Genomic DNA, 17,311 nt, shown 5'->3' with positions numbered 1-17,311 from the left:
TCTGTGCATGTGAAATAAAATCTAGATCTAAATATAGGCCTTGTAAATTTGCGATATCACGTGGAGTTAAATCGAAAATATCGGCTAAGACAGCGTACTAGGTTTAGTATATATTTGATTTTAAACAAAAGCTTTAAATACTAAGTAACTTTTAAAATCCAAACATATTTTAAAATTATGCACACAAATAGGTCTCTGCCATTGTGAAAGCTGATTTTATGACTTCACCATCGCTTGTGGCTTCAATCGATGACAAATGAACAAAAGAAAACACTGGTCAGTAGACTTCTAATTAGTCACGGCACGGTGAACTTACCACTCATCGCGTTTGCTTAAAATCGACCATGAAAACATAGTACTATTTGAATCAATATAGGCTAAAGTAAATCTGAACACAGGTAAACGTTGTATATTTCACACCTGATTACATTTCACACCTTAGCGGGATATGCGAAGAAAAGAAAATGCGGGAACTGGATAAATCCCGAGTGTTCCGAGTGCAATTGTATCGAGAATTCCGAACAGAATTTTCCGATTGTGAATGAGGAAAATACATTTCTTAAAAGTAGTTTAGGGCGAAATTAAAACGGGGCGAATATCTTTTGTGTTGCTCAAGGATGAAAATAACCTGGGGCGAAAAATACCAGGTATACAGTAGATGCTTAACCTCCATTTTGTATATGGACAAACAACCTCCAATGGTGTAAAGACAGTTTATCTCCCCTTATTTTTGGAGAAATTATCTTCCCTTGTTTATGTACAAATTACCTCCCTTTGTATGTAGACTATTTCCTCCCCTGTAGTTAAGACAATCAACCTCCCCTAGTATACTGTTACACCACCTGCCCCCCCCCCCCCCCCCCCCCCCCCCCCCCCCCCCCCCCCCCCCCCTCCTCTACCTGTGTTAATTTGTATTAAATGGGTTCTGTCTGTCTGATGCAGCATCTAGAGTATTGCTCATAGAATTAGACAAGAGAAACTACATGTGCAAATTTTTTCTCTAAAAGTATGTTTTATTTTGATTCATTACAATTTTCTGTATATTTCCAGCTTGTATAGGAATGGGTGATAGCATAACTACATGTAATTCAGCTGTTTTAAATTCATGATAAAATAACAGAACTTTAGTTTATTCTTGCGGCCTGATAAAGTAATTACAGACATCTTAGTGGAGCTTTTGTTTACTGTATTTCACCATTTACCTGTACAAACGGCCCAAATCACTAACTTATGCTGTTGCTGTCCAAAGCAAATCTTAATAAGAGGCTTTGGGCCTTAATATCCACTTGAGTTTTGATATATATTTTGGCAGATTTGACTCTAATGACCTTGAGAAAAATGTATTTCAAAGATTTTAGCACATTTGACCCCTGTGATCTTGAAAGAAAGTTGAGCTCTTTTTTTCACGAACCACAACTTAGGCCTTATATAATGTCTCTAGGCCTCTTGGTTATTGAAAATTGGTAGTGTGTTCATACAATTTATTTGTACATCTTTGATGTAGCTATACCTTAGTGTCTTTTATCATTTATCTATAACATACATGTATTATAATTTTCTTAAAAAGTCCCCAACAACTTTGCATGATCCTTCAGGGTAAACATCTGATAATGCTATCTCCTTGTTAGATCTCTGCTGCTTTAGGAGGTGAGGTTGTATATATACCTTGTCCCTCTCTATGTACAAACAGAACACCAACCGATGTTTTGAAGCACTCTAACAAAGGGAACAACCAACAAATTGAAACAATAGACTTTTGAAACATCCCCTGTGTATAGAAAGTTGAGCCAAGGATAAAATGTCTGGCAGTCACTGATTGGCCAGTGTGTTATGAAGTAAGAAAAAAGATATGTACTGTAGCCTGATAGGTAACTATCTATAAGAAATGTTGATATAAATTTTGTAAGTCCGATTGAATTTTTTCCAAAAGTTTGGGTAATAATAATTAATAGGAAAACTTTTAAGATTTTTGAAAATTTTTACTGCGAAATTCACTCATTTTTCAAAATGGCTACCCTGGAGAAAATTTGAGGTGAAGGACATAACGGGTTTTTTTTATTACGTGTTATATGAGACCTTAAACTCTCATATAAACCATAATTGCCATGTTGGATTCAAGAATTTTAATGATATACTCAAAAGGTTAACACTATAGTCTATGGAAAAACAATAGGTTGGTTGGTCCCTATAGCAGCTTCATTTTTTGAGGCAATATTAGGTCACCTGAGACAGAGTTGAAGAGTTGTGTGTTGTGCATTCGTAAACCATTTTTGACTTCTAATCAGAATGCCCTGATATTGTGACATTTTTGACTCCGCATGCAGAAACCCCTAAACTGATTTCATTGGAATCATCCAGCATTCTAAAGCCAAAGGTCAACCATAATGATGAATCATATGGTCCCCAGCCCTCACAGGACTGATGGGCAGCGCAAAAAGGGGTCAGACTGACTGAAAATTCAAGTCTTTTTCTCAAAACCCAAATTTTTAGAAAAAACTTGTTAACACTCTTGAGGCTTCATTTCTTGAGGGATTTTGATCAAACTTTAGACACTTAAAAAGGTTCATAATATCATGGACAAGTCTAAGTTCCAGGGTTGTAAGGTCAAGGTTAATGCTACTATTTTGAGAAACTATATTTTTTCCCAATATCAGAACCTGCACCATCTTTATTAACAGTATCACAACTAAAAAGGGCAGGAAGAGGACGCATATTGCTTAAGTAATACTGATCAGTATGTTGCATTGATTTACGTCTGTAGCACAGATGCAAAAATGTTAATCTTTTCCTGCTTGGGTATAGTATAGTCATTAAGTAAAGCATGATTGGTATGTGAAGCATGGTTAGTATTTGAAGCATGGTTAGTATGTGAAGCATGGTTAGTATGTGAAGCATGCTTAGTGTGTGAAGCATGCTTAGTATGTGAAGCATGCTTAGTGTGTGAAGCATGGTTAGTATTTGAAGCATGGTTAATATTTGAAGCATGGTTAGTATGTGAAGCATGGTTAGTATGTGAAGCATGCTTAGTATGTGAAGCATGCTTAGTGTGTGAAGCATGGTTAGTATTTGAAGCATGGTTAGTATGTGAAGCATGGTGTATGTGAAGCATGGTTAATATGTGAAACATGGTTAGTTGTATGTGAAACATGGTTAGTTGTATGTGAAGCATGGTTAGTATGTGAAGCATGGTTAGTATGTGAAACATGGTTAGTATGTGAAGCATGGTTAATATTTTAAACATGGTTACCGGTAGTTGTATGTGAAACATGGTTAGTATGTGAAGCATGGTTAGTATGTGAAGCATGCTTAGTGTGTGAAGCATGGTTAGTATTTGAAGCATGGTTAGTATGTGAAGCATGGTGTATGTGAAGCATGGTTAATATGTGAAACATGGTTAGTTGTATGTGAAACATGGTTAGTTGTATGTGAAGCATGGTTAGTATGTGAAGCATGGTTAGTATGTGAAGCATGGTTAATATTTTAAACATGGTTACCGGTAGTTGTATGTGAAACATGGTTAGTATGTGAAGCATGGTTAGTATGTGAAGCATGGTTAGTATGTGAAGCATGCTTAGTGTGTGAAGCATGGTTAGTATCTGAAGCATGGTTAGTATGTGAAGCATGGTTAATATGTTAAACATGGTTAGTTGTATTTGAAACATGGTTAGTATGTGAAGCATGATAAGTATGTGAAGCATAGTTATCAAGCAAAGCATGGAAAGAGTGTGAAGCATGGTTAGCATGTGAAATATGGTTAGTATGTGAAGCATAGTTAGAATAATTCAAAGAGGCAGTTCAAGTACAGAAAAGTTTATTTGTTGTTACAGCTGATGTGATTCTCCTGTACCACTACGAGGAGAGAAATGCCAAACCTCTCGGTGAACAAGATTTGTACAGCTCGGAGCTGGTGTCGGTCAAGACTCAAACAGAACTCAAGCAATTGGAGGAGCAGCAACGGTTTATCAGTCTGAATGGTCAGCTGTCGGCACGACAAAGACAACACCTTAGTAGATTGGTGAAGATGAAGATTGGCTGATTCCAGCCTATACTGTATCCCAACCTTCCTAATATGGAGGGGGTATAAAGGTGCCAGGGTAACACATGGCGTGATGAGGAAGTCAGAACTGTTCTCAAAAACATGTTACCTTTTCAGTGGAAACACTGACATGGCATCATTTCAATCATATAAAAAACTTTGTATATATTTGTATTTGAAATGGGTTTTTTTTTTTCATTTTAGATTCTTTAATATATATTTGAGATATTCTTTTCATTTTTAATTCTTTACTATACATTTTTGTATATTTGAAATATTTTTTTCATTTTGAATTCTTTACAATATTTATGCTTCTCTTACTTCTGTAAATAGAATGTTCTAATTCATTACATATCCATACACCAGTCACATTCGTGTTGTTGTTTGAGGTAGTTAACAAGTTCCAATTGGTTGTTCATTGCAGACACATTGGGCATCTTGTTAATGTTTGTTTGTTTTGTTAGGGTTTTGTTTCTTTTTTTTTAAGGTTCAAATAATTCTAATGCTCTAAGAGAATAAAACACACAATGAGCTGTCCTCACACAGGAGGGGATCCCATTTAACAAACCAAGCATTCATACCCTAGAGATTAAGATGCATAAAGTAGTCTATATATGTGTGTTTATGTATCGTCTAGAATAGACATACATGTACAGCTTACATCTCAACCTACAGTATAGATTCCAGACGATGTATTGGCTAGTGAGGTTGTCTCACCTAACCTTATTGCTTTCCTCTTCCTGTAGTGAGTGGTAATTATATTATTGGTTGTGATTTGGTACTATTTAATTCTTATAGTTTTCTTTTAATGAAAATATGAACCTATTAAATAGAACACAGAAAACATGCATTTACAGTCATACATAACTATTTATATTATAGAATTTGCTCTAATATATACATTTTAAGGAGAAATAGGGGGTACAAAGAAATGGGGAGAGGGGTAACACCAATAAAATTTATATAATGTGAAGCTTCTTTATGTAACTTTGATCTGTTTCAAGATAACTATTAAGGAAATGAGAAGATAAGGATATTATGGTATTGTAACAAATGGCTAGTTCAAGTAAACCCTTGTATTTATCCCATTCTCTATCAATTTTTTTTCAGATTCAGCCTGACCTTAACTTCTAGATAAATATTTGCTTTATAACTATCTTAGATTGTAAGAACCTCAATGAAGAGAATTATGAAGACATCTGCTCCTATATATTTTGGTTAAACAAGTAAAATGATCTCATTATTAACTCTGGCATTTGCAAGTTGGATTCAATATTCAAAAACGGTAAGAAGTGTTATTAATAGAGAATGGAATAGTTACACTGTAATATATTTGATAGTCTTTTAAAGCTTTTCAATAGTTTTTGAACTTCTTGACATTCCCATATACTGTGAATAAGAGTTTCTTTTAAATATAGTTAACATAAAGGTGTTAGAACAAGGCTTGGTTTAAATAACATGCTGTTTGTTGTTAATATATAATGATTCACATGAAACTGATGCCATTTAATTTTGTGTTTTTACCTAGAACGGTCATGAAAATAGATTTACATGTTTTGTTTGCAAATTCTACTGCAACATGTTCTCACTTTATTCTTCCTGTAGGAAATATTTTATTGCTAATAAACATATCCTTCACCTCTTTTGTATTTAAAAAAATAAATATTTGTGGGTATATATGGAATAGAAATCCTGTAAGATGGAGCAGTGTTTTTCTCAATGAATTTCAAAACAGATGTCAACAAGCCATGGTTAGCATTAACACGATACTTCTGAACAAATTCTTTAAAAGTAAAGTAAATTGATTTAGTAGGTCTTTCAACATATTACCTAAAATGACTATTTCTTTCTTGTACCAGTCTCTATAGAAGAAAGATTAATTTCCTATTTCAAATTCAGAATTATGTTTTATAATTTTTACTGGATTCCAAAATACTGTTATCATTAAGATAGATTTTTGTACTGTGTGAAGTAATTGAATTATAATTATAATATTGATTTTAAAATAAATGGTGTAATTATATAATCAGACTTATACTCTTTATTCACAAAACAGAAAACATGTACAAACATGCATGTATTACTCCTGGTTCATAAAACAGAATACCAACATGTGTTACTCCTGGTTCACACAAACAGAATACCAACTGGTGTGACTCCTGGTTCATAAAACAGAATACAAATATGTGTTACTCCTGGTTCACACAAACCGAATACCAACATGTGTTACTCCTGGTTCATGAAACAGAATACCAACATGTGTTACTCCTGGTTCATAAAACAGAATACCAACAGGTGTTACTCCTGGTTCACACAAACAGAATATCAACATGTGTTACTCCTGGTTCACACAAACAGAATACCAACATGTGTTACTCCTGGTTCACACAAACAGAATACCAACATGTGTTACTCCTGGTTTATAAAACAGAATACCAACATGTGTTACTCTTTGTTTATGAAACAGAATACCAACATGTTCAAATCCTGGTTCACAAAACAGAATACCAACACGTTTAAATACTGGTTAACAAAACAGAATACCAACATGTTCAAATCCTGGTTCACAAAACAGAATACCAACATGTTCAAATCCTGGTTCACAAAACAGAATACCAACATGTTCAAATCCTGGTTCACAAAACAGAATACCAACAGGTGGGACTCCTGGTTCATAAAACAGAATACCAACATGTGTTACTCCTGGTTCATAAAACAGAATACCAACATGTGTTACTCCTGGTTTATAAAACAGAATACCAACATGTGTTACTCCTGGTTCACACAAACAGAATACCAACATGTGTTACTCCTGGTTCATAAAACAGAAAGCAACATGTGTTACTCCTGGTTCATAAAACAGAATACCAACATGTGTTACTCCTGGTTCATAAAACAGAATACCAACTGGTGTGACTCCTGGTTCATAAAACAGAATACCAACATGTGTTACTCCTGGTTCACACAAACAGAATACCAACATGTGTTACTCCTGGTTCACAAAACAGAATACCAACATGTGTTACTCCTGGTTCACACAAACAGAATACCAACAGGTGTTACTCCTGGTTCACAAAACAGAATACCAACATGTGTTACTCCTGGTTCATGAAACAGAATACCAACATGTGTTACTCCTGGTTCACACAAACAGAATACCAACTGGTGTGACTCCTGGTTCATAAAACAGAATACCAACATGTGTTACTCCTGGTTCATAAAACAAAATACCAACTGGTGTTACTCCTGGTTCATAAAACAGAATACCAACTGGTGTTACTCCTGGTTCATAAAACAGAATACCAACTGGTGTTACTCCTGGTTCATAAAACAGAATACCAACAGGTGGGACTCCGGGTTCATAAAACAGAATACCAACAGGTGTTACTCCTGGTTCACAAAACAGAATACCAACATGTGTTACTCCTGGTTCATAAAACAGAATACCAACAGGTGTTACTCCTGGTTCACACAAACAGAATACCAACATGTGTTACTCCTGGTTCACACAAACAGAATACCAACAGGTGTTACTCCTGGTTCACAAAACAGAATACCAACATGTGTAAATCCTGGTTCATAAAACATAATACAATGTAGGACTGATACTAAAGGACTTCAACAATGTCTCCATAGTATTAATCACACACAGATACACATTCAAAGTATGGATGACTAAAAAGTTTCTCACGGCACCAATTCTTTAACGGTTTGAATTACAGCTATAACCCAAAACATAGACTGAAATATTGAAGGAAAACAACCAGCCAATGGCTTCTGTTAAGTGAAAGGAAAGTGTAGAAAGGAAAGAATAGAAGGGAAATAAACAACCAACTTGCTTTTTTTAAAGTTTGATAACCAACTTGCAACAATGAAGTACCAGCTTCTATATCTTCATACAACTTCCCACGCATACTAGGTACATTCACACATATAAACTTGCATCCGTTTTCATTCACAGTGGTAGACATAGATTAGCATACACTGTTTTCAATATAAAATACACAATCATAGTTACAAGCACACATTCCCAAACTATATACATACTCTCATACTACATATATTCTACATTCTGAACACATATATTCACACTCACAATTAATAATTCAACTATAATTCCACAAAATACTCTAATACATACACAAAGCCATACTTCTGCTAAGGGACACAACTCTCAATCAAAGGTACATAACTCACAAAGTCCATTCCCGTTACAGTTTAATATCATTTGGTTGTGGCCCATTCGGCGAATCCATAACTACATGTTACTTTAACTGTATCGGTTTTGATGAATAAACACACACTATACGACCAAACTGACCTTTTATCGACTGAAATAACAATGACAACTACAGTGCATCTCTTCAGTTCATGCCTTTATTTAGATCATATCATCTTTTTGTACATCTAGCGAAATGTAAACCTCTATTGAAGCTAAGCGGAGATCTGACTGCATTCACAAAATGATCCAAACACATTTAGATTTGACGACCGGCTATTTTGTACACATTAACCTTGTCCAGTGATGATGATAAGTGTTCTGATAACAAGTTCTCATGTCTCCCAGATGTCATGAGGTGCCATAATTTTCTTACCCTGATTGTAACCCGTGATGCCACTACGTTTTACTGTCCTTGTGGTAATTGTTATTATATTGGAAACCGTATTAAAGCATGGAATGCACGCCACACTTCTGACGTCATACGCATGCATTAGAGTACTAGCCATTAGGTCACACAGGCCGTTCAACATCAGGTGTTTTAAGAACAGTTATTACGGAAACAGATCGAAATATTAATCAATTATAAGCTGACACTTGGTATATAACATGCAACGGTACTATTTTTCAAAACAAAAGAAGTGATTTAGTTACCATGATAACCACATAAACCCTATGGTGGCCATCTTGTCGATAATGCACCAATCATGTTTAAAGATGACAGTGCAAGTTAAAAGCATCCAAAAAAAAAAGCATTGGTTGTATCCACGCATAACAAAGAAGAAAACTGTCTGCCCGTCCTTAGATACGACACTACCGTAACTGGGGATTGTCTCGGAAACGATTTTTGGAAATCTGTACATGTATTATTTTTTTAATTTCAATTGGATGCTTTTTAACTTGCACTGTCAGCTTTAATGAATTTTATCGAAACTACACAGGAATGTTGTGGATCATGTGTAGATGTAAATAGACGTTTATATGCAAATTGTGGTTGCCATGGTAAACTGATCACAGTATACAGGTTTGTTTGATGGCAAATAACTCATCAGTACCCAGGTCAAGTTCATTCAAACTTAATGTATGCCTCTAAGTCAAAGGAGATGTATGTTTTTGTTTATAGGTTTAATTGGGGCATTAGTCGCATTGCGCATGCGTGTATAAGATTTTTCGCGGCTCTTTACATAAAAAGTTGGTAGGTATCCAGTTTTAATTTCGACTATACATGTATAAACACTTCGGCATTGATTCTCACATTTTATTATCATTAGACTATATTTTCATTTTTACCATTTAACACATTTTTGTAACTTTGTCACAATTAATATTTTAAGAAAACAAATAGAGTTTTTAAGACACCAGGCGTTTCCATAAATGTTACTATGGAAACGTGTTTGATGGTAACATTGGTATAAACCGGTTTTGAGGGATAGCCAATACAATGTGCTATTTTCAAAAATACTATACGTCATTTGGTTGTCATGATGGCAAATTATGGGTAGCGAGGTTTAGTCAGCCATTGTTCTACCTAACCGAAGTGAAACGCCCCGATCTTGTCCAACCAAATAAGTTTTCATACAGCGTCACATGAACTTGTGCTCTAGCCATGTTCACTTGCTGTTGACTGCTATCTGTTTGACAGGCATTGTTCACATGTCCCCTGCCAATAGAAACATGCTGTTGGTTTATATCTGTGTGGTAGACATTGATTTCTGATGGGTCTCCAATACCTTCCAACTCCATGGAAGAACAATGCCCGATAGTTTCCCTGCTTTGGTGTCCGTTGTCGTCATCTCCAGTTTGCTGACCAATGGCTCCACCTGGTGATTCATTTTCAGGGATAAGACAACATACTACCAATGTCCAAAAAGTTGTGACCTGGTAATAAATTGGTGTTAAAGCAGCTTGGTAGATATAGAAAACAAAACATAATATTTTCATTTACCAATAAAATACACAATATTAATTTTTAAATATTTTTGAACACAAAACAAAGCATAAATGTCATAGGTGAGTGAGAATCACGATTGAAATGATAGGTGGAAGTTGTATTGCCAGGACAAAGATACGGTTATTTTGATAAAAATGTATCCATTTCTTTACCATTATCTGAACAGTTTTAGCTACATCTGAAAGCACTTTACCAGAAACAGCGTGTAGGTGCCGGATGCTACACACATGTAGAAGGAATAACCAAGTGTGGTTTATGGATATAGAACACGGAGAACGATGCATCCTGTAATGCTCAGCAACCCTGTCATGAAATGTAGGTTTTGTTGAAATAATAGTTTGTAAGTAGAAAGCAGTTATAACAGATAACGTCAATACGCAAAATACAATTCTCTGTTTTAAAGAATTAGCAAAAGTGAAGTATCGCTACAGGTCATAAATAGTAGTCATACCTGTATATTTAATCGGTTTGCAAAATGTTTGGATGAAGGCGACTCAATATTGATAAAATTGAGTATCGTGGGGCAGAAGGCGAGACTCAATAGGGAGATATAAGGGTTAACTGTAATATTTTTTACGTTATTGAGCAATGACACAAAAAAGTGGGGTGTACTCTGAATAAACCGCGAAGCGGTTTATGAAAAGAGTACAGATATTACAGTTAACCCTTAATAATTTAATTTTGTATGAAACACGCATTTTCATTGGCTGAAATAATTTTGTTATACCTCCATAACAAAATTTTTGACGTTGCGAAATGTAACGTCATTTTTGATTGGCTGATGACGTTGCGTAATAATTTATCACAGAAAAGAGTTCGCCAAAGAAAGTGAAATATCTTGGTGTGTATAAGACGAAATTAAATTATAAGAATTAACATTAATTATTTTTTCTGTTATACAGTCATAACATAAAAAACTGGAGTGTACTCTCTCCATAAACCGCTTCGCGGTTTATTTAGAGTACACTCCAGTTTTTTCTGTTATGACTGTATAAATACTAAATACAAAATCCCGTGAACAACGATTACTCCGCCAACGTCACAGTCATTATTTATGTTATGAGATGATAACATAATTTTTTGAGCCAATGAAAATGCTTGTTACAAGCAAAATTAAATTATATGTTTTAAAATTAGTGTAAAATTATGCGTATAGTTATTCAATCTAAATGGGGACAAGGATGATCATATAGTTTTCGTTGTTCTGTTTTCATGAAAGGGAATTTAGATCAAAACATTATTGGATATGTGCAACTATATTTTGATGTATTTTGTAAGCGGCGACATTGTACCTGGCCCTTCCCACCTTTGCATGAACATAATTAAGTAGGTCGTCTCAAAGGTTGCTTAATATGTATCGAGTAGCATGGTTTGTTTTTTTTGGGTTTTTTTTTTGGGGGGGGGGGGGGGGGGGGGGGTATTTTGTTTAACGTCCTGTTAACAACTAAGGTCATTTAAGGACGACCTCCCGTGCGTATGTGTGTTTTGGGAGGCTGCGGTATGTTCATGTTATGTCTCCTTGTGATAGGCCGGAACTTTTGCCGATTTAAAGTGATACCTCACTGAAGTATACTGCCGAAGACACCCAGCAGCACACCCCACCCAGTCACACTATACTGACAACGGGCGAATCAGTCGTTCCACTCCAAATATGCTGAGCGCTAAGCAGGATTAGCAAATACCATTTTTAAAGACTGGTATGTCTTGGCCAGGGGACAGAACCCAAAGCCTTCCTCACAGGGGCGAACGCTAAACTAAATGCCAAAAGTGGGAGACATTTGGAAGAAGAAAGCTGTAAAGAAAGAAGAGAAAAGATAAGATCCCAAATTTAGTCGCCTCTTGCAATGGGGGCAGCAGGTACAATTCTTTCGCCCTACCTGAGAGGGGGGGGGGGGGGGGAGGGAGGGGGGATGGGGTGTTGTAATCTCCAAGGTTGCTGTTTATGGATGGAGTGTCATATTTACGCGGCCATTGTTAGGGGGTGTGTGTGTGTTGTGTTGTAATCTCCAAGGTCATTTTTTATGGATGGAGTGTCATGTTTACGCGGCCATTGTTAGGGGTGTGTGTGTGTGTTGTGTTGTAATCACCAAGGTTACTTTTTATGGATGGAGTGTCATGTTTACGCGGCCATTGTTACCGCTACGGTAGGTATTTTAGTGATGTTGTTTCTAGTCACTGTCAGTTCTTGTTGTTAATGTATTTATGTTCACTGTTGATATGTCTTTGGGCATAATTTTCTATTGATACAAACAACAACTCAATTCGAATCTGAGTTGGTCCAGTAACATCGGGCAGTACTGAATACATGTTCGCGGAGCAGATGCACACGTGACTACATACTTAAGAGACGTATGCGTCTCACACACAGTGGACGCCCCCCTGATGGGACATTAGCTGTAAAGAGGGCGTTGAAGAGTACTAAACAAAATCAAACCAAAATTTACCTACTTAACCACCATTCATTAGCCCTGATGCCAGTGTTGATAATAAAATACTTACCTCCTATATGGTATAAAGCAAAACTTAGGACACAACTGCAACAAAATCCTTCTTTGAGATACGGATGTGTCTGGCAAGATGGCGAGAAAGAAGCCAAAAGCTGAACAGGCATGACAGCCGAACGCTGCATACTGGAGTATGGCAGGGGCATTGAGATCTGTAGCATTGAAAGGAGAATATACAACAAAATTTCTATCTGAAGGATAAGATACCAATTCAATAAAATTGATTGGTCATTCACTCATTGAATAGCAAAGATAGAATAACAATGTGATCCTTGTACATCATCTTATACCTCTGGCTTACTAGTCTTACGCTCTACCGATCGAGCTAAAGAGAAGATATCTCTAGCTGAGCGGTATATCGCTAAACTAATATTTACCAGAGTTACACTAGTATTGAAAAAATTAAATTAAAAAGAGCCTAGCAATTGTATCCGCAGTCATGGTTGCGTTAGTAAACACAGTCTACTTGCCCTGTTTGATTGATGTTCAGCTTTAAAGTGTGACTTGGTTGTTTTTTTGTTTTAGGATTTTAACGCCCTTACCTTATGAGGACGGATGTCAAACTCAGATGCCTGGAGTCTCTTTGACAATGCAATACAATAAGGGAAGTCAGAGAGAAAAGTCAGAAAACATTTAAGAACGTATGAGTCACCTTGAACAAATATATGTATTTATTTTTAGAACATACACATAAATTCTATGAATATTGCAACATTCCACACGCCATAGATGATAAAGTGATATGAAATGTCCTGTATGAGTTGTTCGCGCCGAGATGTCAGTACCGGCTGTATGCTATCCGGGAAGTTGAGAAAACCTTTGCTGGTTGCTATAGGTACGATAACAACGACTGATAATGTATATTGCTGTGCTATAGTGGTACAAAGTAACTTAAACTTATTATTACAAAGCATTTCAATGAGCAAAAGCATATCAGCTAGAATCTGACTTGATTAGAAGTTTTGTATCGTCCTGACTTTCTTTAAGACTTTTCATTTCGCGCCTGCGTATCTTAGCCATTCTACCTTTGTCTTTGCTAAGTGTGTAATACGCGGAGAAGTTTGACGAGATGACTGCTATGGGCATTGCCAGAATGACGACTCCACATATTGCACAAGTCACTCCCACAACGTAACCAAGCAAAGTAGTTGGAAAATAGTCGCCATATCCAACGGTTGTCATTGTAATTATAGCCCACCACACCCAAATAAAGAGATTGTCTTTGCCATCCATTTCCTCCAGTTGTACAAAAAACATCATGTTACCGAAGATAAGAGCAGCTATCGCAAAAGTTAGGATCATCAGCAACAGTTCAAACAGACTTGCTCGGATACTTTTTATCAACACGCGCAGCGCTCGGAATTGGTTCCCCAGTCTCAGAAATAAGAGCAGCCTCCCCATAGTAAGAGCTTTACAGGCGAAGAAGAAATGGCGTGTCGATGAGCTGGCAGCCATTTTTTCTTTGGTGAATTCCAGCACAAATCCTATCCACATGACAACAATCACGAGAATTGTTACTATGTTGATGGGTCGCTTGAGCAAAAGTCGTTTCCGGGGACTAATTAAAACATGGACGACAAATTCGAATGTAAATATAAGCATACATAGCGCGTCTATGATAAGTACAGACAATATCGGGTCTGTCAGCATCAAACGCATCCATTTTTCGGAGGAGTTTCGGAATTCGGCGAAAGTGTCTGGTTGATATATCGATAGGTAGTGATCTGCCCGAAATGCGTCCATGGTCCAAAGACAGAGAGTGATGCTGCTCACCACGACGACGGCCATGTAAAACGTGAACCACATCTACAATGTATAAAGTAAAAGCTGATTAAACATAGGTGTTATTTTAAATATACTAAAAAGATATTCCTGCATTTATACAATTGTTGGGTTTGCATCATCGGCTCACTGTCCTGAAAATCCTTTTAAATGAACATTTTAAGGACGGCCTCCCGTGTGTGAGACATCGATGGTTTGTGCATGAGTGGTTCGGAAGGCACATTGTGATTGCACGAAACTGATGCAGACTTCAGTGTTACCTCGTTGAAGGATACTGCCGAATATATCCAGCAGGATACCCCACCCTGTCAAAATATAGTATCATACATTAGACTTGTATCACAGCTTCTGATTAGTGAAAACCATGTCACGTGATTAAAAACATTCGTTATGTCAACCACAAATTTCCAAATAATTCATTATTTACTTGCTGTCGCTTTCGAAACATCATGTCATCCTCTGAATATCATCATGTCACCCTCTCGTGAGCCCTCCAAAATCGTTATGTCACCCTCTCGTGAGCCCCAACTCGGGTGGTCAAATATTCATGTCAACCCTGAACAAGGGCAATAATTGTATAATGACAACTGTCAAACCAGTCGTCTAACCCCCAAAAGTTAAGCAGGAACTTTGACGTCATACGGTACCATTAGTTTAAGACTACTATTGACGGAAAAGACTCTGGTATGTCACGGTCTGGGGAATCCTCACAGGCACGAACGCTCAATCAAAGGCCAAGGGACTGAACCTAAATCCTTTCAGAAAGGGGTGAAATACCAAATTAAGGCCAAAAGTGAGACATTGTTTAAGGGAGGTAGTTTAATAATTTAATATTAATATAATAATGTTTCTACTATCACTGCATTTATTTACAAATTCACATTGGAAGGAACTATTCAGTTGTATGACTTTTGTAGGCGCTAATCATTAAGACCGCGAAAACAATAACGATGGCTACCTTTCGTGTAACATAAAGTGACTATAACTGTAAAAATGTTATCATTCGTAACATTAAAATTAAGTATCGTAAGGATAAGACTTGTTCTTCATTAAGAACATCAAAAGTGTTCTCAGCCGTCCTTTCGAAATACGTAGAACGGTAACAATGTACATTAATGCGCGTCAGCTGAACGCTGTGCGGATTAGTCATTCGCACTCACGTGACTCCACTCGGCTTTTTCCGCGGAACACTCTTTTAAATATATATTCATAGAATTGTTTTAACGGTATAGGCTCGTTCATCGCTATACATGTATATCTTTATATATAACCGATATCACTATTTATAAGAAGTCATCATATTATGAACATGAAACCGATTATGAAATCTACAGTTATAGTCGCTTTAATATTTATCATGTAAGTCAATGAATTCAGGTGTCACGACGAAAATGAACAAGATCAGAAAGAGTAATTCGTTGTGATATATTATAATTTTGAGGAACAGGTTAACGTTATGTCTAAATATCGGAGAATGTGACGTTTAAAACTGATAAATCTATGACGTCATAGACAATAGTTTGACGTTGACATTACGTCACAGATCGGCCTACCTTGGCTATTAGTGAAGACTCGGGGTCTTCTATGGTAATCCAGAATTTGTATCGAGCACTGTCCTTCTTTAGAGATTGTGACATCTCGTTCACTTGTTTATTTGTTTCCTGTAGATGTTCAATAACCTCCGCCTCTTCGTCCTCTTTGAAGTAGGTCCCCCAGCAGCACGTGGATATCTTTGTGGTAGATACACCCCAAAACATCATCTCTGATCTGAAGAGCCTGGTACAGATGTGTTTTGGGATGTGTAGTAATCCTGTATTACACATGTTTAACACACTGTTAAAGATGTCTGGGTCGCGGTCAAAGAAGTACTCCTGTTTACCTGGATCATAATATTCGCTACCTGTATCTAATTGTTTTAGTAGTTTTCCTGGTGCCTTTGATAAAGTCGATTTTAAAGTCTCGAACCTAGAACCCCGAATATTAAATACCATTCTGGAATCCATGATATTCGTGTTTTGATGTAAACAAACAAACTATAATTCCTTTACCTACAAAAAACGTTGGCCATCTCGCTGTGCTTCATTTAGCATTGTTCTTATACATTAGTCCAGATCTGTGGTATTGTCTGAATAAACACGACACGTCCGACTGACTTCCTGTCCAGATCGGTGTTTCCTTTTCTCACATGACCGAGTCTTGCTGATACACACACTGAATTCTCGTCTGATTGTTAAGACTTATAGTTCTGGTATTGTAAGTGAATGATCAGCCGGTGTATAACGATAAACAGAGGAACTAGAATTAACAGTTAGTATATTACGATATATAGAGGAACTAGAATTAACAGTTAGTATATTACGATATATAGAGGAACTAGAATTAACAGTTAGTATATTACGATATACAGAGGAACTAGAATTAACAGTTAGTATATAGTACGATATATAGAGGAACTAGAATTAACAGTCGGTGTATTACGATATATAGAGGAACTAGAATTAACAGTTAGTATATAACGATATATAGAGGAACTAGAATTAACAGTTAGTATATTACGATATACAGAGGAACTAGAATTAACAGTTAGTATATAGTACGATATACAGAGGAACTAGAATTAACAGTTAGTATATAACGATATATAGAGGAACTAGAATTAACAGTTAGTATATTACGATATACAGAGGAACTAGAATTAACAGTTAGTATATTACGATATACAGAGGAACTAGAATTAACAGTTAGTATATAGTACGATATACAGAGGAACTAGAATTAACAGTTAGTATATAACGATATATAGAGGAACTAGAATTAAC

The 17,311-nt window shown here is 36.3% G+C and overlaps 1 protein-coding gene across 1 annotated transcript; it reads right to left on the bottom strand.

Moving 5' to 3' along the window:
* Window positions 1–13,643: 13,643 nt before the first annotated feature.
* Window positions 13,644–16,503, bottom strand: LOC117340436 (potassium voltage-gated channel subfamily C member 3-like). Its single transcript, XM_033902197.1, has 2 exons — window positions 16,046–16,503; window positions 13,644–14,516 (listed from the first exon to the last, which is right to left on the bottom strand). The coding sequence occupies exons 1-2, from the start codon at window positions 16,493–16,495 to the stop codon at window positions 13,644–13,646; spliced, it is 1,323 nt and encodes a 440-aa protein (XP_033758088.1). The 5' UTR covers window positions 16,496–16,503.
* Between the last annotated feature and the right edge of the window lie 808 nt (window positions 16,504–17,311).

Source organism: Pecten maximus, chromosome 13 (genome assembly GCF_902652985.1).
Source record: "Pecten maximus chromosome 13, xPecMax1.1, whole genome shotgun sequence".
Classification (NCBI taxonomy): Eukaryota; Metazoa; Mollusca; class Bivalvia; order Pectinida; family Pectinidae; genus Pecten; species Pecten maximus.
This window is presented reverse-complemented; position numbering and strand designations above follow the sequence as displayed.

Bases quoted from the DNA above. Each gene is read 5' to 3' on its own strand.
- LOC117340436 (XM_033902197.1), bottom strand. From the start codon at position 16,495: ATGGATTCCAGAATGGTATTTAATATTCGGGGTTCTAGGTTCGAGACT. The intron at 14,517-16,045 runs GTAGGCCGATCT...TATACATTGTAG, and splicing joins AGTCTTCACTAATAGCCAAG to ATGTGGTTCACGTTTTACAT.